Raw genomic sequence first — 25029 nt, forward strand, 5'->3', positions numbered from 1 at the left:
AACTGATGAGTCTCAAAGTTCTAGAACAGTCACAGTCAGTAAATTGAGTATGTGGTATAAGCACAAAGAGTATCACTCAAGAACCTGTAGTCAGACCAAGACAACTGTATGGAAGACGTAGACATCACACTCGTCATGATTGGGAAACATCGAAAGAACCCTTGCAGAAAAGCATAGTGCCATGAATGTTAAGCTTGGCAATTTAATAGATACTATAAAGACCGGCTTGACCTTACAGCCTTAGGGTGGAACTTCCCCCCAAATGTTTGCCTTCCTCCTACACTTTCCTGGCCCTGTTTTTGCATGTTTTTGAAAACTCTGCACACTTTACCACTGCTAACCAGTGATAAAGTGCTTGTGCCCTCCCCCCTAAACATAGTAATGTTGGTTCATCCCCAATTGGCATATTTAATTTACATATAAGTCCCTGGTAAAGTTGTAATACATGTAACCAGGGCCTTTGAAGCTACTAGAGCGCCTGCAGCACTAATTGTGCCACCCAAGTAAGTGGCCCTTTAGCCATGTCTCAGGCCTGCCATTGCAGAGCCTGTGTGTGCAGTTTACACTGTCATGTTGACCTGGCAAAATAAACCTTTTGCCGGGCCCAAACCCTTCCTTTTTATACATATTCATCACTTCTAAGGTAGGCCCTGGACAACCCAGGGGCAGGGTTCAATGAATTAGAAAGGCAACACATATGTTTATGGTTTACATGTCCTAGGAGTGAAATTAGTTTTACACTACTGCAAAGCCTATCTCTCTGATAGGATAACATCGGGATTACCTTATTGCATTTTCTAAGTGCAATTGTCAATTGGAAAGAGATAAACCCTTCAAGTCTGGTGTTTCTGGAAACACAATATAAAATCCAAATTCATGGCGAAGTCTGATTTTAAATTACAATTCTGAAATGCCACTATCTAATAAAAATCTATATTGGAGGTGGGCAATTCCTGTGCATACCTAGGAAAATATATGTAAGGCTTAATATGCATTAGCAGAGCATATACAAGTGCATGAAAACACTGAGAAAGGGCCCTCTGTGAAACACCACCAGCTACTGCACTCACACCTTGATACCTGCCAGACGCCACTAGATACAAACTACATAACACCTGCACATGGGTTGGGATGAGCTTACTGCAAATAGTGGGTCTCTCAAGCAGAGGCTTTAAATCATCAATTAGCTCAAGGATAACTGCACTACTTAGCCTGTACTTTAAGTATATCTCTTCTTCTTTTTGTTTAAAAAGTGTAACTCTGAGTAAGAAAATTCTTTCCTGTCTTCTCCTCCTTCTCTGTAAACCAGCCAAAATCCTTATTCTCCTAGCCATGACATGCAGCGCTGTCATTTTGGAAAATCTGATGCATTCTGAGGCTGTTTATTTAGGACGCACATGATTGCCACCTGATTTGAGGTGGTGGTAATTGCATGTGCAAAATGGTGTTTTTGCTACTATTTGCTATTTGCGAATGGAATTAACATAAGAAAAGTGATTCACAAATAAAGATTTCATATTTGCGATTCACTATTTGGAATCAGTAAAGTAATGAATCCTTAATCATTTGCAACGCTAAATTTAAGGCTGCAAATGCATTTCTTATATACTGATTTCATGATTTTGCGACCCGTAATCAGTTTGCGACTGATTGCTGAGTCGCAAAACATTTGTGCATATCCCCCATATTCCTGCAACAAATATTTTATTTGAGCTCATTCTTGAAGTCTCTGCATTGCTTTTCTTTTTTTTTATGTGTCGTTTTCTTTACTGCAAAGCGACCGCTGTGGGCTTTATTGGGTTGTACAAAAGTCACTCGGCAAAGCAATTAGATACAGTAGGGAAGGTGATATGTACATATCGCATATTTACAGGATATACGTGAGGCACTACATCTTAAGGTAAGACATAAACCAGTACTCATAGACTAGCATATGGGCGAAAGTTGAATTGCAGCAATGGAATCCAACAGAGCAGAGCAAGCCACGTTGTCCTAAAGCATGAGGGTGGGGCTTTAGGGGTACACTGATGAGAGATACCACTACCACAGAACCTTTTTTAGGTCTTTCACAAAATTTAATTTGTCAAGTATATACAAGGGTCTATATTATAAACAGTGCCCAAGGGATACAACTGGCATGTGCCCTCAGAGCACTGTAGTATTACAGAAGTGGTTGCAGATGCTTGTGCAGACATTTCTGTAATACAGATTGTACCAGAGCACATATAGCGCTGGTGCTATTTGTAGGGGGTTTTCACATTGCTTTGGTTACCTTACCATGTTATAGACATGGGCTCAGAGATAGAGGCCTTCAGGAGGCACAATGATAGTGTTTCACAAAGAGGTGGCACACTGTCAGTATACCTCCTGAGGGCAGCCCTCTAGGAGGGGCCAAAGTGGTCCTATGGACCACCAGACATCTCACTGTAGTGTGGTAAATAATTTAATTACCGGGACTGAATTTGATACGGAATCTAAATAAAATAGCTCAGTAAAATAAGAGGCAGAATCCGTGGTATAAGAGATTTCTGAATGGGCTTTATTCCAAAATGGCCGACTCGAGTCGCGGCCTTCAGGTTCCGTCACCACGGGGGTTCAGGAAGTGAAGTACAATATTTTATTGACAGACAATCATTTTTATAGAATGTACATTACAATGAAACAAATGCAGAAGGCGTAACAATTGATAATAAAAGTGACAATTCACATGCGTAACCGAAAATGGGCGTAATGAGGAGTAAAAAGAAACATAATTGGTTATGATGTCATATATAGGTGGATCTATAAGATAATACTTGGCAGAGATGCGCGCGCAGCAGCATGACGTGTGATTGACGTACAACTAGGGGGTGAAGGGGACTTGACATTTAGCTCTACATGTGGAGACAAGAAGTCTGGGGGGTCAAGTCAACCTAATCCCAAATCATATCTAACATCCTATGTTTAAAGAACTATGTTATCCACAAAGGAAGGACTCTCGGACAGAATCTATTCTATACTGACTGTGTGTGCGTGCACAAGCGTCTAAGTGTCTATATGAGATGCAAGGGGCAGAAACTTTCCATGGTAACAGGGCTATGAATTACTTGCATGAGGACAGAGAGGCCGGGCCCTTTGCTCGGTAGCTGAAGGAAATGTTTACCTAAACTACTAGACAGGAATGCATCGGCTGAGGAGCGAAACAGATAACTCGAAGGTGAAATACAGTTCTTGGCAGGCAGGCAAAACTGGCCGAGGCAGGCACCGTTAGCCGCACAGGGAGTAGGACAAAGTTCAGGGATACAGATGCGAGCTCAAGCTGAAGCTGTCAGAGGCAGAGAACAGAGAAAGGCTTGATGGCAGAATCAGGGCCTACTCGCCTGAACTGCAAAATGGAGTAACTGAGCTATATAAAGTCGGTGGCCTTTCGTACTTAGGAATCGAATATCCAGCCCATTCATGGCGGATCTGACGGAGGACATGTTGACGGTGGACGCACATGTGTTTGCGTCTTCGAGACTGGAACGGGAGGGAACATACATGTACTTGTAACATGCATATAGAACCGTTGGGGTCCAAGATAGGGGACATAACTGATCAGAAAAATCCATATTTCCACATTCCCTCCTTGTCCCCTACTTGCCCATCAAGAGACATCAATCTTCATTAATCCATCGATTTGTTCATGGAGCATCATTTCTTCTTCTTTCTTCTTCCGGGATCTTGAGTGAAAACCTTGATGTGGAATACACGATGTGGCACACAGACCACAAATCGCTGGTCCACATTGCAGGCATAAGCAGCAACTGAATAGTATAAGAAGGCCAATACCTAGGAAGGATAGAACTCTCCATCCCCAGGCTGATATCACACTCCAAAACCACCCGGACCAAGTCCAAGTGCCTGGATTCTGGTGTATCTGGCTCACAATCTTATGAAGGCGAGTTATAGCTTTATATACAGATGGCGAATTTTCAGGTATGAATACGCAGCAGCTTGATCCGATGACCCTACAAGCTCCGCCCCTATCGGCCAGGATGACGTCAAGGACAAGACGATTTTGAAGAACAACAATCCTCATCGCAGATTGCTCCTCTGTCAAGTTGCCTAGGGCGGCAATAGTTTCATTCACTACAGCTTCAAGAGTCTTAGTTAATCTACGTATTAGCTTACTATTTGAAATTGTACCTATATAGGGAAAGATACCTTTATTAAAATCTACATACTTGTCCCATGCCGTCTCGGTGTAATCGACAATTGGGAGATCTCTCCGCTCTCTATTGTGTACTAAATGAATATTTCTGTAATAATCAGGAGGAGCTAGAAAAACAGGTGGCAAAAGGAATGCAATGTAGCAGGTACCATCCCAGTCTAGAGGTAGACGCATATATGCAGTCTGACCACATATAAAGTAGGAGTGGCGAGAAGCTCTAAATGAAGATTTGCCTTGATCACTGAATTCTACTATAGTAGTGCATTTACTATGGCCCATATGTATGGAACCAATTTTTCTTACACACAATTCACCTTTAGCTGGAAATACTGACATGGTGGGCAAAACTAGTTCAACTTCGGATTCGACATTCAGAATCATGAGGTTAGGTGTAAAATTACCTAATCCATATACTTCGTTTTCTAGATCAGTTCCTGTTCTTTTGGGGCGACCCTCCTTGTCAGGGTAACAGACTTTGAGTAACACTAGGTTCAGATTTCCCCATACCCAATGGTCTTGATAAACTGCTGTGTCTGAGTCTATGGAATTGATTAAACTAAACCATGCTCCACAGGAGCCATTATGTGTAAACGGATGTGGAAAGAAAGGCAAAACTCCCTTATAATTCTGATAGGGAGGGAGTCGGCCACACACCCAACAATTAGTAGCATTACTAGTCTGATGGGAATGATGTAACATACTAATGAAAGTGTTATTGCGCAGCGCAAGTAGGGGTGGGCGGAATTTGCGGAATTAACCTTCGCAAATTATCGCGAGAATGTTTAAAATTATCGCAAACAAGCAGAAATATCGCGAAGATGCGGAAGTTTTTTTCCGGCATGTTCGCGAGATTTTCTGCATGGTTGCGGGTCGCCAACTTACCCATGTGGTTGCTTGCGGGCGCGGCCATCTTGTTTTGAGTTGTTCTCGCGGTGCATGATCGCGAGAAGAAAGACGTGATCGCGCGACGCATGACGTCACTGCGGGCGCGAACTGTTGCGAGACAGCGCAAATGGCTAAAAACAATACAACATCTCATGGAGAACGCGACCGGATCAAGAAAACTTGTCGGCGAACGCAGGGATTCAGGTAAGGCGATCGCGCGCGCGCGAGAATGTATCATTTTACAGCGCGAGCAAGAAACAAATTATCGCCAAGCTGCGGAAACCGGAATTTTTGACATTTTCGCGCTCTCCGCGGAACGCAAAAATGTCAAATTATCGCAATTTCCGCGAACGGAACGAAATTTTTGCCCAGGCCTAAGCGCAAGTCTATAGGATAATTCATGCGGGGGTAGGTCACTAAAAGAATGTTCATCAGTTATATTGAAAATATGTTTAGAAATAGGAAAATATATATGCAACAATATACTTGCAGTTATTATTATAAAACTCAAGAAAAACAAAATTAATAACGTCACTATACAGTGGCTACGCAGTGATTTACAATACGCATGTCGTTTCAACATTTTTCGCGATTTTCCATGATTCAGGTCTAAGGGATACATGTCGGAGACAGATTCAACCGCTTCACCTTGGAGAGGACTTAAACAATCAAATCGTCCGACGGTTTAGGCCTGAGTTTCAGTTTATAAAGTTCCTTACTGTTGGCCTCAGCCAAAGGTAGTTTTGAGTCAATGGGCGAAGACACACGAGGTGGGCTATTTACATCCGAAGGAAGTCCATGAAATTTCTTGATATGACTTGAATGCACCCATCCTTTTCTGCCTTCGATCTTCACGGCTGTCCTTGTGGTGAGCAGGACCAATTTGGGTGTCTTCCACCTGGGCTCCAGCTGAGTCTTTCGGTCAAAATTCCTCACAAGAACGAGGTCTCCCGGAACTACGTCATGGGGTTTCACCTCAGTGTTGTCGGGAAACGCTGCAGCTACCTGTGAACGACAAGATTGTAGTGCAGACATCAAGGAAGCCAGGTAATCTGTCAGCATATTACAGTCAACATCAGTTATTTTACGGGGTATAGGCGTCCCCCACATATTCGGTGGTCTTCCAAAGATCACCTCATAAGGGGATAGCCCTGTCCGGGAGTGTGCTACCATTCTCATATAAAAGAGTGCAACTGGTAAGGCTACCACCCAATCAACACCTTTCTCCCTACATATTTTGGACAATCTGATTTTCAAAGTTTGATTATGTCGTTCCACGAGACCTGCTGCCTCGGGGTGTCGGACACAATGGAACTTCAACTGATATCCTAGCAAAAGTGAAACATGTTTCATCAGTTCGGATGAGAAAGGCTGGCCGTTATCTGAATAGACAACACGTGGTAAACCGTATCGTGGGAAGAATTCTCGAACTAGCTGCTTGGCAGTGGTCGGAGCAGTGTAATCTGATACTGGGTATGCTTCAGTCCATCGGGAAAGAGCACAGACAACTACGAGAACATATTTGAATCCTCGACATCGTTCCATCTGGATATAATCCATCTGGAGGACTTCAAAAGGGTGATCAGGAGGCTGAAATCCACCCTGCTCTACTGGAATGCTTTTACCTGGGTTAAACTGACAACATATCATACAGGTACGGACTTTTTGCTTAGCCGCTGCTCGTAAATGTTTGTTGAACCAAATGTGTTGAATGCTGTCTAGCATAGCTTTCTCTCCTAAATGCGCCGGACTGTGAATCGTAGTTATGATAGCTTGGACCATAGAGTCAGGAAGAAACCATACAGATTTCTCCTTCGTCATCCATCCCTGGTCTGTTTGGATCCCTCCTAATTCAGTCCATTTCTTTATTTCGTCTGCTGTAGCATGTGTCTGTATGTCAATTATGTCAAGTGCGGGATCCTTAATCGTCATACAATGTGTTGGTGTCGGAACTATTGGCTTTGTCATGTCGGATGTGCGAGTCTGAGCAGTCTGTTTAGCTGTTCTGTCAGCTAAATCATTGCCTTGAGAAATGATATCAGTAACCTTCGTATGTGCTTTGCATTTCATAATCGATATAGCAGTGGGCAGATGAATTGCGTCTAACAGAGCATGAATGAGGGACCCGTGCTGAATGTGGGTGCCATGAGAAGTTAAATAACCTCTCTCTCGCCAAAGCACCCCGAAGTCATGTACAACTCCGAATGCATAACGGGAATCAGTGTATATGTTAACTTTCTTATTTGTGGCTTGAATACAGGCTTGTGTCAGAGCAGTAAGCTCTGCTGCTTGGGCTGACAAGATATTTATACAGTTTGTTTCAATGACTTCAGTATCTGTTGTGACTGCATACGCGGCCACTAAATCTCCTGTACTTGTTCTCATACATGATCCATCTACATACAACGTCAGGTCTGGATCTAACAATGGAACGTCTGTTAAGTCTTGTCTGGGTTTCGTCGTTATTGTAATAACTTCAACACAATCATGAGCTAGTGGGTCTGTTCCGATTACAGGTAAAAGTGTAGCAGGATTCAATGTATTACAACGTCTGATTTCTATATGTGGCTGAAACAATGTTAGTTCATACCCTGTAAGTCTTGCTATGGTCAAGTGTTGTGTTTGCGTTCGGTTCACAAGAACCTCTACTGCGTGTGGTACTTGTACTGTCAACGGATGTCCTAACACTATGGCATCGCTTTGTCTGATTGCTAAAGCTGTTGCTGCCACTGATTTCAGGCACGCAGGCAAAGCCTGAGCTACGGGATCTAATGTACTAGAGAAATAAGCACATGGCTTGCGTGATCCTGCTTGTTCCTGAGTGAGTACTGACAAAGCAGTACCTTCACGTTCTGTAACAAAGAGTGTAAAATGTTTATAATAACATGGTGTCGCTAAAACAGGTGCTTGACATAGAGCTTTCTTTAAGCTTTCAAAAGCTAGTGTGTGTTCCTGAGTCCAAGGGAGGACAGTCGATGTGGCTGCCTCCTGCGTTGTCAACTGAATGAGTGGTTTTGCTAGAAATGCATATTGAGGGATCCACTGCCTACAGTATGAAGTGAGGCCTATAAAAGCCCGCACCTCCTTTTGTGTCTTGGGTATTGGCATGTTAGCAATTAACTGAATGCGATCGGGTGTAAGCTGCCTTCCCTCCTTGGACAGCGAGTGACCAAGATAAACAACTCGTTGTACACAGAATTGCAGCTTAGAAGGGGATACCTTGTGCCCCTTTTCGGCTAGAAATTGTAAAACCGTCAGTGATGCCTTTTCACATTCAGGCTCGCTTCGGGCGGTGATCAGCAGATCATCGATGTATTGAAGCAGTGCAGTGCAAACTGGCATGTGTATACTGTCAAGTTCTCGTTTCAGTGCTTGGCTATAGATGCTGGGGCTTTCTGTAAATCCTTGAGGTGCGCGTGTGAATTTAAAGCTTCGTCCATTTAAACTAAATCCGAACAGATATTGGCTTTCCGGATCTATGGGGACGCTAAAAAAGGCATTCTTAAGATCAATTACTGTAAAGAATGTAGCTTGTGAATCAATGGCTGTCAGTAATGATGAGATATCGGGGACCACAGGAAATTGTGGCACAATGCATTTGTTTAATTCGCGCAGATCAATAACCAGTCGATATACTGGCGGGGCCATTGGATCAGTTCGTTTAAGAATCGGAATTATCGGAGAATTACATACATTGGAGTCGGTTTCTACAACCACTCCTTGGACAATAAGCTCGTCAATGATTTTCAGTAAAGCCACTACAGCATCTTGTGGTAATTTGTATTGCCGCATTCGTGGTAGTACCACTCCTTCCTTTAATGTGACTCGATATGGTGTAATGTTCATGCAACCAACATCAGTAGGGCCTTGTGCCCATAAATGTGCGGGTAAAGTCTGCAATCGATGATCCATGTCTCTGGACACATAGTGACCTTTGAAATCACGTAAAAACAATCTTACTCCTTCCGGAGAACAACATATAATAGCCCCTAGAGCTTTCAGTGTCTTTATACCTAACAAGTTTTCTGGGCATGATTTGGTAAGCAATAAATCTGTAGTTCGTGTCAAGGGACCAATCGTAAGTGGAAGTGGCTGTGATACTTCATTAACAATAGGTTTTCCTGAAAAACCAAGGGAAACATTTTGAGAGCCTGAGAGGGGTGCCCCTGGAACTTCACTACGTTTTATTGTTGTTCGACTTGCCCCTGTATCAAGTAAAAGTTTTCTGTCTTGACCTAATAATTCACTGTGCACATAAGGTCCTTCTTGATCTACAGGGACCTCGATAAGGGGTAAGTCAACTTCCCTCTCTAGGCTGGTTCATGCGTAACGTTGATACTCAGGATATTCATACTGTGCGGTCTGATACATTTGTCGTGTTGTCGTTTGTGTGGCAGCAACAGGCAGCGCTGGTGCAGCTGGCACAAACTGTATGGGCTGTTGTGAGGCTGGCATGGACTGTTGCTGAGCTGGCATGGACTGTACATGCTGCGGAGCTCCTTGTTCATTCTGATCCTGTCTGAGTGGTCGTGGTCTTTCCTTTGCAATACCTACAACTATATTACGCTTCAGGACTGGACAATCGTGTACATAATGACCTAGTTGTTTACAGTAATTGCATGTTCCCTTTACAGGAACTGTTGAATCTCCGGAATGTGTCACACCCTTTTTGTGACCATCCGCTGGAACTGTCTGGGAAACTAGCATTTTCATTTTAGTGTCCTTCATACGTCTTTGTTCGTGTTCTTGTTCATCTCTAATTCTATTGTGATGATACTGTAACATTTGTAACATTTGTGACGGAGTGTTACCTTGCCATGTACTCTCGAATTTCAATACTCTATTCTTCACCTGAGGCAAGGAATTTTCCACTAATTTTGTCACAAACAAATGTGGATATGACTCACTATTTGCCTTTATACCACTATTTATACCAAAACATTTTTCAAATCGGGCATAGAAATCACTAGTGTCTTCATCTTGTTTTTGTTTACAGGCTGAGATTGCACCCCAATCTTCCTTTTTCGTAGTTAATAAACGTGGCAGTACCTGTACTAGTAAACCTGGTAGTGCTTTAACTTTATCCCCAAGCCCTGAACCTGCAGTTCGGTCTCTTTCTTCGGCTTCTAATGCTGTCCAGTCTATCTTTTGGTCTCCCACTTCCCACTCTTTTTCCTTAAGTTTTTCATAAATGCCAGCAGGCATTAGCACCTTTAATATCGTCATAATGTCAGGATAGGTATACTCTCCCATCAGTAACATGTCTTTAATTTCTCGGTGAAAACCCGCTGGGTCCTTGTCGTGACTGGGTACCACTTTCTTCATTTCTAACAATTCCATTTTAGATATGGGTGTATATACAAATACACGGTGAAACTGATTATCCTCGCCTTTTATTGGGTGCACTTCTCGTAAAGGATTCTGTCTATCCATGTAATACGGCGTTCTTTCCTTGTTGGGCAGTGAGAAAGGATCTGGGCTTACAAAAAGAATGTACTGCTTTCTGGATACGAGTATTTCTTTAATTAACTTATTACCTGAACCTTTCCATCTATTCGTGAGTAATTCAGTTAATATGTCAGGTAAGGGACCAGGATCGGAATGTTGGTTCTTATATAATATAAGAAGTTGCTGAATCATATAAATTCCAGCTAAACGCTGTTCATCTGGACTGAGGTTCAAAAACGTGTGTGCTACTGTGTCATCACCATATTTTCCGGGACTATCAATCCAGTGAACGGCTGACCTAGCTAATTCTTGTTCATCCATAGAATCGAGGAGGTGGTACCCTCTTCGTTCTCGGAGTACCTTGTCAGCAGCTTGAAACGAATGTTCGGGAGACCTCAGATTTATTATAGGTGTCGGATAAGTTCTGTTATTATCTGGACATATCGAATGTATTGGATCAGAAAAACATCTAGTATTATTACAGGACCTTCCTCTACCTACATAGGCTATGGTGTCCGACTGTCTTACGGGATCTTCTGATTCTCCCCCTTCGTTTTGCTCAAACTCATCTACCTCCAATCTCTCTTCATGCATTCGTTCTATTTCTTTCCTTATTTTTCGGCACATGGCTACTATACTTCCTTGTTTATCATGTCTTCCGTCTGATATATTCTGACTCCATCTCGTAAGAGTTTGCATTATTTCCGGGTTCACCCCCGGTCGGTCTTGATTTCTGATCACACAATTTACGAGAAAACGTAACAATTCCCCCTGTATCTCCACTTTCTGATATTCCATAGCTCTGTTAATGCATTCAGGATCTCTCCCCGTTTGGACAAAATGATATATGTTATCCAGATGCATAGTCATTCCTGGTAGCTTCCCTAAAAACGTTGCAGCTCGTCTAACACGCAACGATGCTAGGACCATTTCGTCCTCTTTGCCGGGCACCGGGTCATATCTACAATCTACTAAAAGGTCCTTAAGCATGCGAGTATTTATAAGTTTGGGCGTACGTGTATGTACTGGTTCTTGAAAAGTAAGTTTACTTATTCGGGGTGGTGTAGAATAAATGCTAGTAGCACCTCCGGTAGCCCCATCTGGGGTACTGGGCGCGAAAGGATTCGTTGACCGTGCTACAGCAACTACAGGTGTGGACACAACTGTAGAATCGGCTGCGAGGACAGATGCGGAAACAGATGTGCTTGCCAAAGCTTGTGTCGGAGTTTGTTGTTGCACAGATACAGATACCTGATCTTGACGTTGAACCCCCCCAGCAGACGGTCTATGTGGTGCGGGGTTAGCATACTCGGGAGCTGCGTCATCTAAATATGAGGAAAGAAAAACATCTTCTGCGGTTCTGGGATGTCCTTTAGGATGTACTTTTATTGGAAACAATGGGGGTGGCAAGTCTTTTGGTATCTCCGTAGTAGCCTTAGGTAATCCTTCGGCCAGAAGGGGATACATACCTTTCATAAGGGCATTTCTTTGTCTATCGGCTTGTTCTGCTTGTACTCGTGTACCTTCTTCAATCAATAGTTTTTCTCGGACTTTATTTGCACTTTCTTTACTTCTCTCTTCCTGTCTTAGCGCTTTTTCGGTACGTCTATGCGATTCTTTACGCCATAATTCAACAGCGTCTTTCTGTGACTGTCTAGCTTTCCTCTTCCACAACTCTTCTTCTACTTTCATAATACATTCTGCATCCCAGGTCCCAGCTACGGGCCACCTCTGACTTTCTGGTAATTCTTTGGTGTAGTCTACCCATAAATCAAGAAATAATATGGCGTCTAAGCCATGTTTGTGATACATGAAGTGCCCTGGAGTGTCCCTAGGAGGAATAGGAACTGCTTCTTCAAGTACCCCTTTTCTAGTAGTGATCTGTCTTAATTTCGAAAAGAGCGGCATATTGACAACTGAACCGATACTTAATCTTGAACACACTTAGTACAAAAAGCACAATAATGAACAATCATTCATACCACAATATGCAGGACGTTTTAACACATTAAACATTAAACATTAAACATTTTAACCTTTAAAATGACCAACAATGATGATCGTCTGCACAACTAATCACCAAGCATAATTCTTGACAATAACTAGATACTTCGGAATACTTGATATACTGCTAAACAGTACATATACACTGCTGAAACAGTGCAGACCGGATTTGTGTACCCAAATCCGTCTTGACCGGCACAACCTATGTGCACGTCAGAACGCCTCCCCAGCAATGGTACTCACCGGGTAGCTCGGAACGGAAGGCCTCGAAACGGGACTGGACTGAACTGGACCGGACTGGACTGGACTGGACTCGACAACTCCGGAAAACTGCGGACACCGGACCCTCTGGACGTCGGGACTTCGAAATCTGGTGGGCCTCTGTATACCTCGGATCTTGCTCTCTCTGCTAGGCTCTGGTCGGGATACTTCGCACTTCTCACCGCCTTGTCTGGGTTGATCGCAGCCTCAGTCGCCCCCGCTTGACCGGAGGGAACTACAGGAAATCCTGCTGGTACGCGTTATGGTCCGTCCAGCTGTGGCAGGAGACCGGGCCTGCAACGCACCACCGGCGCGTGAGATGAGAAAGTGTCCCTATTCGGGCGCCAATCATGTGGTAAATAATTTAATTACCGGGACTGAATTTGATACGGAATCTAAATAAAATAGCTCAGTAAAATAAGAGGCAGAATCCGTGGTATAAGAGGTTTCTGAATGGGCTTTATTCCAAAATGGCCGACTCGAGTCGCGGCCTTCAGGTTCCGTCACCACGGGGGTTCAGGAAGTGAAGTACAATATTTTATTGACAGACAATCATTTTTATAGAATGTACATTACAATGAAACAAATGCAGAAGGCGTAACAATTGATAAGAAAAGTGACAATTCACATGCGTAACCGAAAATGGGCGTAATGAGGAGTAAAAAGAAACATAATTGGTTATGATGTCATATATAGGTGGATCTATAAGATAATACTTGGCAGAGATGCGCGCGCAGCAGCATGACGTGTGATTGACGTACAACTAGGGGGTGAAGGGGACTTGACATTTAGCTCTACATGTGGAGACAAGAAGTCTGGGGGGTCAAGTCAACCTAATCCCAAATCATATCTAACATCCTATGTTTAAAGAACTATGTTATCCACAAAGGAAGGACTCTCGGACAGAATCTATTCTATACTGACTGTGTGTGCGTGCACAAGCGTCTAAGTGTCTATATGAGATGCAAGGGGCAGAAACTTTCCATGGTAACAGGGCTATGAATTACTTGCATGAGGACAGAGAGGCCGGGCCCTTTGCTCGGTAGCTGAAGGAAATGTTTACCTAAACTACTAGACAGGAATGCATCGGCTGAGGAGCGAAACAGATAACTCGAAGGTGAAATACAGTTCTTGGCAGGCAGGCAAAACTGGCCGAGGCAGGCACCGTTAGCCGCACAGGGAGTAGGACAAAGTTCAGGGATACAGATGCGAGCTCAAGCTGAAGCTGTCAGAGGCAGAGAACAGAGAAAGGCTTGATGGCAGAATCAGGGCCTACTCGCCTGAACTGCAAAATGGAGTAACTGAGCTATATAAAGTCGGTGGCCTTTCGTACTTAGGAATCGAATATCCAGCCCATTCATGGCGGATCTGACGGAGGACATGTTGACGGTGGACGCACATGTGTTTGCGTCTTCGAGACTGGAACGGGAGGGAACATACATGTACTTGTAACATGCATATAGAACCGTTGGGGTCCAAGATAGGGGACATAACTGATCAGAAAAATCCATATTTCCACAGTAGGCAGGTGCAGTCCACCTCCAGGGGATCTCTGTCCCCTTTTGAAATGCAAGTAATTGCTGCCTGCCCAGGGAAAGATTAGTGTCAGGATCCCTAATGTGAGTCCCAAAGAGAAGCGCAAGGAACTTGGTTCAATAGGCGTTTCAGTTTCGAATGGGCTTCAATGGTCGAGTTTGTGGCATGCCCGCAATTCTAAGATGGCCGCTCAGGTGCTGGGGTCTGCGGTCTAGTTGTTTACAAATCCAGAGAGACGATGTGACGCGCGCACGCCTGAAGTAATGCGCACTTCACCCAGACATTTCCTCAGAGCAGACGTGTTCGAGTGTGTTCCCAGTTCTGAAGTAAATTTTTTGAGTAAGAAGCTTTCCAGAGTAACGCTTGAGAGTAGTTCCGAGTCAAGAATCCGAAACTTACCGAAGAGGTCAGAAAAGCCGCTAGAGTCCGTAGTGGGCTATTTACTGGGAGTCGAGTACGGAGTCACCTCGTCTCTACAGAGAAAAAACGAGTGAAGACTTCAGCCGCACCTGAAAAGAAAACCGAAGAAAGCTAAGTGAATTACTGATAGATTATTCGTTCACATTAAAATGTAAGCAGTGTTTGGTGACGCAATAAGTATAACACTTACCAAGGTCAGCAGAGATCAGCATACAGAGTCCTGTAACAGAAAATGAAGAACATTATAGGATTTACTGAGAAAAGGTTCCTAAGGAAAAATTAATTGACAATACCAACAGTTAACTAGGAAAGTAAGGAGAAAGACTTACCAGAGTTATAGCAGCTCCGCAGTAACCTAAGGAGAGGAAGCCAACAGGAAAAGTTAAAAGCACAAAAGGCTTAATTTAGAAGACGACAGTTTTTAGAATAGCAAGAGGCAAGAAAAGAAAGAAGAGAAATCACGAGAAGAATGAGAAGGCCACACACAGAAACATTAATGGTAGGTTTAAAAGAGAAAGAGTTAGAAGATGTTTAAAAACAGAGAATAAATAGGTATAATAAAAAGATATATGTTTTACAGATAATTAGTGATATCAATAACAAGAAAGAAGAAAAGACAGAGTTGAACAGGAAGAGAGGCACAGAGTTCAGGATTCTGGGTAGGTAGAAAAATCATAAGAGAAGAGAAGAAAAGAGACAGAAAATGTAAGCAGTGTTTGGTGACGCAATAAGTATAACACTTACCAAGGTCAGCAGAGATCAGCATACAGAGTCCTGTAACAGAAAATGAAGAACATTATAGGATTTACTGAGAAAAGGTTCCTAAGGAAAAATTAATTGACAATACCAACAGTTAACTAGGAAAGTAAGGAGAAAGACTTACCAGAGTTATAGCAGCTCCGCAGTAACCTAAGGAGAGGAAGCAAACAGGAAAAGTTAAAAGCACAAAAGGCTTAATTTAGAAGACGACAGTTTTTAGAATAGCAAGAGGCAAGAAAAGAAAGAAGAGAAATCACGAGAAGAAAGAGAAGGCCACACACAGAAACATTAATGGTAGGTTTAAAAGAGAAAGAGTTAGAAGATGTTTAAAAACAGAGAATAAATAGGTATAATAAAAGATATATGTTTTACAGATAATTAGTGATATCAATAACAAGAAAGAAGAAAAGACAGAGTTGAACAGGAAGAGAGGCACAGAGTTCAGGATTCTGGGTAGGTAGAAAAATCATAAGAGAAGAGAAGAAAAGAGACAGAAAATGTACGCAGTGTTTGGTGACGCAATAAGTATAACACTTACCAAGGTCAGCAGAGATCAGCATACAGAGTCCTGTAACAGAAAATGTAGAACATTATAGGATTTACTGAGAAAAGGTTCCTAAGGAAAAATTAATTGACAATACCAACAGTTAACTAGGAAAGTAAGGAGAAAGACTTACCAGAGTTATAGCAGCTCCGCAGTAACCTAAGGAGAGGAAGCAAACAGGAAAAGTTAAAAGCACAAAAGGCTTAATTTAGAAGACGACAGTTTTTAGAATAGCAAGAGGCAAGAAAAGAAAGAAGAGAAATCACGAGAAGAAAGAGAAGGCCACACACAGAAACATTAATGGTAGGTTTAAAAGAGAAAGAGTTAGAAGATGTTTAAAAACAGAGAATAAATAGGTATAATAAAAAGATATATGTTTTACAGATAATTAGTGACATCAATAACAAGAAAGAAGAAAAGACAGAGTTGAACAGGAAGAGAGGCACAGAGTTCAGGATTCTGGGTAGGTAGAAAAATCATAAGAGAAGAGAAGAAAAGAGACAGAATAGAGTAGAGAAGGAATAATAATTTGTTGTGTGCTTAGTTACCCTTAGGAGTCTTCAGTTTGCAGAGTGATAGCTGAAGAAGAATTCCAGATAGGAAAACCAGAAGGTCCAGAACCAGTCTCTTCTATCGTTTATTATTTTATCCCATTTCCCCCTTCCCCCTTGTTGATCAGTTAGAGCCAAAGACATTTCTTGGGGCTGAGTGATTAGTAGTGGGAGTCGGGAAGCTAGCGACTTCTGTTCCTGTGCAAGACAACGGTAACCAGCGAGAAGCTGAAGGTGAGCTCTGACAATTAGTGGCTACTTGAAGTAGGTGCATCGTCTTTCACTAATGTGAAGCCCCACAGGGCAGCTGCAAGTTTGCGGATGTCCCGAGGCAGCACATTGATTGTAATTGAGTGCATTGCCTTGTTTGTGCCCGGCATCCCTGTTTCAAGGAGTGTCGTGCCGCAGACAGGGACGATACTCCAATTATATAATACAGGTCCTGACGCTCAGGGAGGAGGTAGTTTAAGATTTTCAGGGAACAGCGGGGGAAACATTGTGCCAGAGTGTTTTGCTTTTTAATACCCGGCAGATACAGAGGTATCACCAAGATTCTCACTGATCGTAAAGGCTATCCAAAATGTTCAATTGTTGCACCTCAGAAAGTGGCAAGTGTCTGTGTGCAAGATTTAAAGGATTATGCTGATAGGTTTGTGAATCTGACATCATTAAGTAGCAATTGTAGGGTGACTAAAATAAGACTGATGTAATGACAATGATGTCTTCCCAAGGCAGAATGGCCTACACTGCACATTACAGCCTTACGGGAGAGGGGCAAAATGTACTTTGTTTATCTTGGTGGGATTAGCGAAATCCAGTATCAACAACACCAGTGCCTATATTGTTGTCTTGAAATTATCCTCTTCGATGTAGACTTCAGTGACTTTATGAAGCTTCAGTTGTAATGGAATTGTGTTTGTTATTTTATTTACATGTCAGTGGCAGCTGTGCTATCTTTGATGCTGCTGGGGGATTTGATGCAGCTGTTAATAATGGGAGTGGATTCAAGAGTGGCGATGAAGTCTAGCCAAACTAAACAGGGATATATTTCATCATATTGTAGTCAATGACATTGACCTACAATAATATTCCAGAACTAGTTCATTTCCTTCCTCACTTACTGCTCTCAAATAGTGCAAATCAGGAACCCAGTTTCAAAGCCGGATAGCCTGTGACAAGGAGTCCTCCAAGGCGTGATCCTCTCTCCAAACCTTTTTAATCCATATCTTGAACCCCTCTGCGTGATCCTTAGGAACTCTGGATCCTCTTCCACCTGTACTCTGATGATACCAATATTAACCAGCAGGACATATCCCTGAATGATGTCACCTTCCTATCCAAACCTTTGACAAGAATTCAGTTTTAGATGTCAAAATACTCCACCTCAAACTAAACCGTGCGAAACAAAATTTCTTTTTATATCTAAAAAAAAAGCGAATCCTTCTGTGCATGACTGGATGGAACCCCTCCTCACCTTGAAGGGACGCCCCGCCACTGTTCAGAATGCCATGATTCTTGTATTCACCCTCAACAACCACCTCATCCTTTAGAGTCACATAACAGCCATGGTCAAGGCAGCCCAGTTCCAGCTAAGGTCGCTATGGGGAATCAGGCAACTCATCACAGAACTGGATCTAAAATCAGCTAAATCAGCTGTTCTGGTGGTGCTTCTTTCCAGACTTGACTAAAGGATCACACTCCTCTCAAGAATCCCTAAAGTTCCTTTATGCCTGCTCAGAGCACTTTTACATGCTGCAGCCCACTTTGTGACCAATCGCAACAAATGTTACCACATCACCTATGCTGCAAACCCTGCAGTGGCTTCCTTTAGTGGTGCCAGCCCAATTTTAAACTGCTTGCACCACTCACAAAGCACTGCACCCATCTAGAATGTCATACCTAACTGAGAAACTGAACATTTCAGTAGCCAATGGAAGGTTAAGAAACGCTCGATCTCTTCTCCTTGAACCCTCCCCCCTTCAAATGAGAGCGATTTATGAACTAATCCTTCTATGGAATGTGGAACTATTTCTCTTTGACTCGCCACTTGACCACATGCCTTGATACCTTCAAAAAATAACTCAAAGCTCTTCTTAGTGAAAGACACTTTGTCTAATTCCTCTTGCCTCCACCCATTTTATGTATGCTTTAATTTGAGGTTATATCTCAAATATAGACTGTTGGAGATCTTTACTTGAGTACATCTTTCCTCCCATTTACTCTTGATTTCTTGCCTTTCATTCCCCCTAGGTTGCAACTCTATGGTATTCTCATTGTGATTGTTATGTTTTGGTTCTATTGTAAATCAGTCTGTTTCCTCCAGGCCAAGTTTGCGCGATATAAAATCACAAAAAATAAGTAAAAGAGTCTAAAACCACTACATTGTAAGGTACGTATATAATTATTGTTCTTATCTTCACCGGTACGAGGTCTAAGAGGTATTAGTGGAAGTAAAAGCAGTAATGATACACTTTACCTTATAAAGAAGTGGTAGGTTAATGTGAATGCAGTGTTGTTGTCATGTGATCTATCACATGCCATGCAGTGACTCTTCCACACCAGGAAATTCTCAAATTCACTGTGGATTGAGTTTCATATGCTGCTATTTTGTCATCCAAGACAGACTTTTTCCTGGGTAAGGGCGCATGTCGGCAACCAAGCAGACTTTCAAATAGAGCAGACTGTTATAGACAAATTGATGATAAAAAATGTTAGAAACAGATCACCCAGACATTCAAGATAAACATTAAAGAGAGGGTGCAAAGATAGAACCCAGTCAGAGGACAGCCAGCAGAAACAGGGATTCTTCTATACTGTCTACATGAGTTTTCCTTTTCCTAAATCTGTGTTAAACTGTCCTGAAGGCTTATGTTTTCGATTCAAATGATCTTTCATGTTAAATATTAAAAATCCTCATTGAACCCGGTGGGGAGATATGTAATGCTCTCTTGAAGAGAGCGGATTATAATAGAGGAAGTTACATGGCTAGTGAGATCCTACAAATGGTGATTCTGGTATCCAAGACAATTTTGAAAGATTTATAACATGAGGAGAAGAAAATGGACTAGTCGCTGTAGAAAGATCCATATTAGGGCCCAATTCACAAATGTTGTTTTCCCCAGATAAGTGTGAGTTTACTTGTTGAAATTCATGATTAAATCAGGAGTAAGTTACACAAACTACTAACATACTTGTGAGTTAGGCCCTTAATTATTCATCGTTGGATTTTATGAAGCCAAGATGTATACGTTGATAAACAAGTTTTGTTTCATATCCTATTTCCTTCTAGGTGTTGGCAGCATATATGGATCAAGTGAGTCTGTCGGCCACAGGATTTTTCAAGTAAGCAAATAACTGAATTTTATATTAAAATGATTACTGTGTATCAAACTGTTTCAAATAGACAGGTGAATATGTTGGAGAAGCAACAACTAATTTTCAGTAGTGTCTCATCTGTTTTTTGTGTACACCATGCATCTTATGTCTGGCTTCAAGGATGCACTTTAAGTAAGCTAAATCCACATCCAGTTTATTACAGCTTTGTCTATATTCAGTCATCATTTGGAAGCCATTAAAACAATAAAGATTATTCTTTTAGTTAATTATTCCACTTTACTGTTGTTGTTTAAATGGAATGCAAAACATATTGAATGCGAAGACACTACAAGTTCTTTCAAAGATTGTAAGTTGCCTATAGAGGCTTTAGTTACTCTTTATTTATGTAGTTGAGTTGCTAAATCAAAAATGGATTAATTTAATAGACGGCAGCAAAACAATTTATTAAGTTCTCCCTTTGTAAAGCCATAGCAATACGGGCTGACATTAGTAAATAGTATCTTTATATGGATTCATTATAAATTACAGTTTGTAGTATGATTTATTTTATTATTGTGTTTTAAAGTTTGCTTTTGACTTGTTTTAATCTTCGAGGCAATCAATCAATCAGCATTTATAACACGCAACACTGTCACCCTAAGAGTATCTGGGCGCTGTGTCTCTGTCAAAGATCCAGGTCTTGAGTCTCTTTCTGAAGTCTGCCAGTGAGGGGGCTGCACATAGCTGGAGGGGAACATTGTTCCGGGTCTTGGCAGTGATGTAGGAGAAGAAGCGGCCACTGCTGTGACAGATGTGGGCGGTGGGTGCAAAGGCAAATGAAGAGGAGCGCAGGTGTCTAGAGGGATCATGAAAGTTCAGTCGGTGCGTGATGTAGGCAGGGCCTAGGTCGTGGAGGGCTTTGTAGGCGTACGTGAGGATTTTGAACTGTCATCTCTTCTGAATGGTCAGCCAGTGGAGGTCTCTCAGGTTTGGGAAGGAGGTGGGTACATTTGGGGAGGTCCAGATGGGTCTGGTTGCAGCGTTCTGTACGGTCATATGTTTTCTGAGGAGCTAGGTGGAGATGATGGCGCAGAGGGCCTTGCGTTAGTCGAGGCGGCTGTGACAAGGGCCTGCATGAGACTGCTTTGACTTAACGTTTCATGGTCAGTTGGCTGTTGAGGATGATGCCAAGATTGCGTGCATGGTCGGTCGGTGTGGGTGTAGGTCCGAGTTCTGCAGGACACCAGCTGTGACCCCAAGAGGAGATGTTTTTCCTTATGATCAGAACTTGTTCAAGTACTTTGGCCGGGTAGGGGAGCAGGGAGCTAGGCTGGTGATTTTTGAGATCGCTGGGGTCGGCGGAGGCTTTCTTTAGGAGGGGTCTGATGTCTGCGTGTTTACATCTGTCCGAGAAGGTTGCTGTGGATATGGAGGTGTTGAGGATGCTGGTGAGTTGTGTGCTGATTGGGTTCATTGCAAGGTTGTAGAGGTGGTGGTAGTAGGGGTCGGTGGGCGCCCCAGAGTGGATGGAAGACATGATGGCTGAGGTGGTCAGAGTGGTGAGTGGAGACCAGTTGGTAATGGTTTGGCTGATGATCGCTGGTTGGTAGAGGCCATTGGTGTTGAGGGTGGCAGGTTAGAGGCTGAAGTTGTTGTAGATTTTGGTGATCTTGCTGTGGAAGTAGTCAGAGAGGGTGTCGCAGAGTTCTTGGGAGGAGTGGATGGTGTTCTCCATGGCTGTTGGGCTGTAGAATTCTTTGACTATTTCGTGTGGTTGGCCATGGAGTTGATGTGGGTGGTGATACCTGCTTTCTTGCCTTCTTTGATGTTCTGGTGATAGTTGCTGATGGCTGTTTTGTAAGCTGCTCTGTCTGCGGGGTTCTTTGTAGTGCACCATCTGTTCTCAAGTTGATGGCAGTTGTGCTTAGTGGTCCTGAGTTAGTGTGGTGTACCAACAGACCTATTTGGAGGACTTGTTTGATTTAATAGGTTTCAGAGGGGCAACTTTGTCGGTAGTGTTCTGGATGGCCTGGTTGAGGTCTGTTGAGGCCTCTGGTTGGGAAGTGTTAAGGGCCCCTGACCACTGAGTTTTGGTGACCTTGCTCCAGTTGCAGTGGAGGGAGATAAGGTACCTGGTGATGGTGTACTGGGCGCCGGTGATGGTGATCGATGTGAAAGTTGAGTTCACCGAGTAGGACATAGTGGTGAGAGGGGGGTGATGAGGTTGGGGATGAAATCGTAGAATGTTGCTCTGGATCCTTGGGGTATATAGGCAAGGATGCCTCTTATCATGGTTTTGTTTCAGTTTTTAGTAGTAAGTTGAGGTGTTCCATGAGAGGCGTGGGGTCATTGTTGATGATGGTGCATCTGATGGTTTTCTTGAAGATATTTGCGATGCCTCCACCTTGTTTGTTGATATGGTCTCGATGTATCATCTTGTAGCCTCCGGGAGTGACGGTGGTGATGTCGAGGTTTGAGGAGGGGTTGAGCCACATTTCGGTGATGAAGACAATGTCCATGGAGAGGATTGTGATGGTGTCCCAGATTTCCGTGGTGTGTTTGCAGAATGAGTGGGCATTGAGCAGGATGTAATGGATCGTTGTGGGGTGCTTTTGGTATTGTGTGCAGGAGTGGTGCAGGATCTTTTGTAAGTTATGTCGCAGGAGAAGTGGCAGTGTTGGCAGGTGAAGGGTCCTTAAGGTAGAACATGGGGAGAAGGAGACGCAGCTGTTGTTTCGGCATCTGGGGTCCACTTCCAGGAGTTCCTTGGCGGTGCAGGGACAGCAGGAAGCACAGGGAAAGCAGGCAGCGCAGGGACAAACAGTGGTTTCAACAACAATTATCTTACAATGTGGGGCACACAAAAAAGAACATGCGCTAAAGTTTATCTGGTGACTGCAGAGATTGCATAATCTAGGTTCCGGGGACACACCTAATCTTGCTCTTGTAATAGTATTTTATGGCATATATTCAATTGGAACAATTTTAAAAAATCGATTAATACTATGCTATGAGTTCCACTTTAAAAATGGTTGAGGATAGGCCCCAGAGCATGTAGATACTATTATTTTCATACTTCTTTTTTCCCTGTGTCAGAACATATCTTCATTCCTTGATGTAATCCTAATGTTACATTTTTTTAAAGTTCTTAAGAGTGAAACTAGACATTGCCGTAGGCTCAACCCTTTTCAGAATAAAGTGCTGTAGTGCTTTGTTAAAATTCTTAAGCAAGGAGTTGACGGTCCTACCTTGGCCGAATGCTTCTAAGCTGGCTTCAAAAAGAATTATTTTTTCTAAGCAAAAGCCTGTGGCGCCAATGGAGGACAGCAGCCAGCCCCTTAACATAGGTGCTCAGGATCTCCAATTCTAAGCGTAAGGCTTCAACAGGTGCAGGGGTATTTACATCACAAATTTTACGAAATACTTTCCCCTCCATTTTATGCAGAAAGATCCAATATTTAAAATCCATAATTTCAATTGCATAAAGTAAAATAAAGTTATTTGCTTCAATAACATTACCAGCTGGAGGGAGGTTAGGGAGAAAAGGTTCTGGCCCTCTGTCAGTACATCAGCAGCCGGTCTGAATATACTTTTATTCTTTGTGGACTGTGTCCTTAATGGAGTCACTGGCTCTACTAGCTGTGGGATGATCATTTTGAAGTTCTGAAATGTTTTTTGGTCCTAAGGGCCCAATTACAAGTCTGGCTGTCCAAGGACCGCCAGACTTGTGATGGCACGGTGGTGGTGGATCAAGCCACCGCCACAGCGGAAGTTCCACCGCCCGATTACAACGTGGGCAGTCAGACGGCCCTGGGATTGCCGGCTCCCCAAGGGAACCGCCATTCCCTGGTGTAGGAATGGCGGTCAGAGGCTGTGGTCCCAGTAAGCATATTACGAGTTTCCTCTCTGCCATGAAATGTCTGGCAGAGAGGTAACAACGGTCGCCCTATAGGGCCTCACTGTGCTTCAAATATATGTGGATGCACACAAGAGGGCATATGATGTGCCCCCCTGTGTGCACATAGGTACCCTGATATTACTGGTGTCCTCTACAGATGAAATCTGCCCACCCTAAACCTACATGGCCCTACAGTGCATTTTCCATAGTAAGATATATGATTCTATTTCCTAGTTTGTGAATCTGTTGCAACCTTCAGAGCACCTGCAGCTCCTGATGGCCAAAGGGATGGCCAGATAAGATTTTAGCTAACAAACCTCTTCTAAAACTCAACAATGTTCAGAGTTGGCTCATGCGCTGAACTCAGAGTCTGTGCTTAGTGTATACTAAATTCTGTGTATATATTATATCATAGCAAAACAATAAATATTTGCAAAAAACTTTATTAAGTTATGGTGCTTTATCCAGATCAGAAAGATAGTCACACTACATAGTTAAAAGACTTTATTAGAAAAGATATAATGCCTTAATCTAGTACAGATTATATAAATAAAAGTAATTATAAAAATAAACGCAACAGTGAAAATTAAATATGAAAAAGAATTGCAACATTGTGATGATAGGTATTTCAATATTCCAATGCATCAAATCATGAAACTAGTTTTTGGTAACTAACTCCTTCCTTCTTTCTTAGCATATTTTAGTTTAACAGAATTGTTGTTAGCTTGTGAAGGACGCTCTCAGTCTCTGTTATGCCATTCTCTTGTAATGCAAAAGATCTGGCTGAGGAACTGGTGGCCTTTGCTAAGGATGTTTTGAGCACAGCTCGCATAAAGCTCCTAGGAAGCTGAAGATGCCTCTCTGCCAAAAATGTGTATACCAGGCTTATATACAATTTTTGAAAATTATGAAAAGACCAGTTCTCATGATAAATGTTGTAAAATGAAAGAATTAGCATTTAAAATCTAGTGCGCATTCACTGAATTCTGTCACACATTATACATTACTTTAATGCATGTGCATGAATATTTGATGAGCTATCATCCTATAATTTATTTCTTTTTATTTATTTAAAACGTTTTCTATAGTGCGAACATGACCACCAAGAGTATCAGAGCGCTTTACAGTTTATCCATCAAAAAGGATACAAGAGGGAAAAACAGAACAACCAAACGAAAAACAAAGTTAACATTCTAGTATAGTTGGGCGCCCTAGA

General features: G+C 42.6%; 1 protein-coding gene across 1 annotated transcript in view; it reads left to right on the forward strand.

Annotated features, from left to right (window-relative positions):
* LOC146821939 (xanthine dehydrogenase/oxidase-like) overlaps window positions 1–25029 on the forward strand; it is a 645326-nt gene that overhangs the window by 553349 nt on the left and 66948 nt on the right. The window contains exon 31 of the mRNA XM_085613025.1: window positions 19890–19942. Within this exon, the coding sequence (XP_085469151.1) occupies window positions 19890–19942 (53 nt within the window). The remainder of the gene's footprint in view (window positions 1–19889; window positions 19943–25029) is intronic.

Source organism: Triturus cristatus, chromosome 6 (assembly GCF_964204655.1).
Source record: "Triturus cristatus chromosome 6, aTriCri1.1, whole genome shotgun sequence".
Taxonomy (NCBI): domain Eukaryota; kingdom Metazoa; phylum Chordata; class Amphibia; order Caudata; family Salamandridae; genus Triturus; species Triturus cristatus.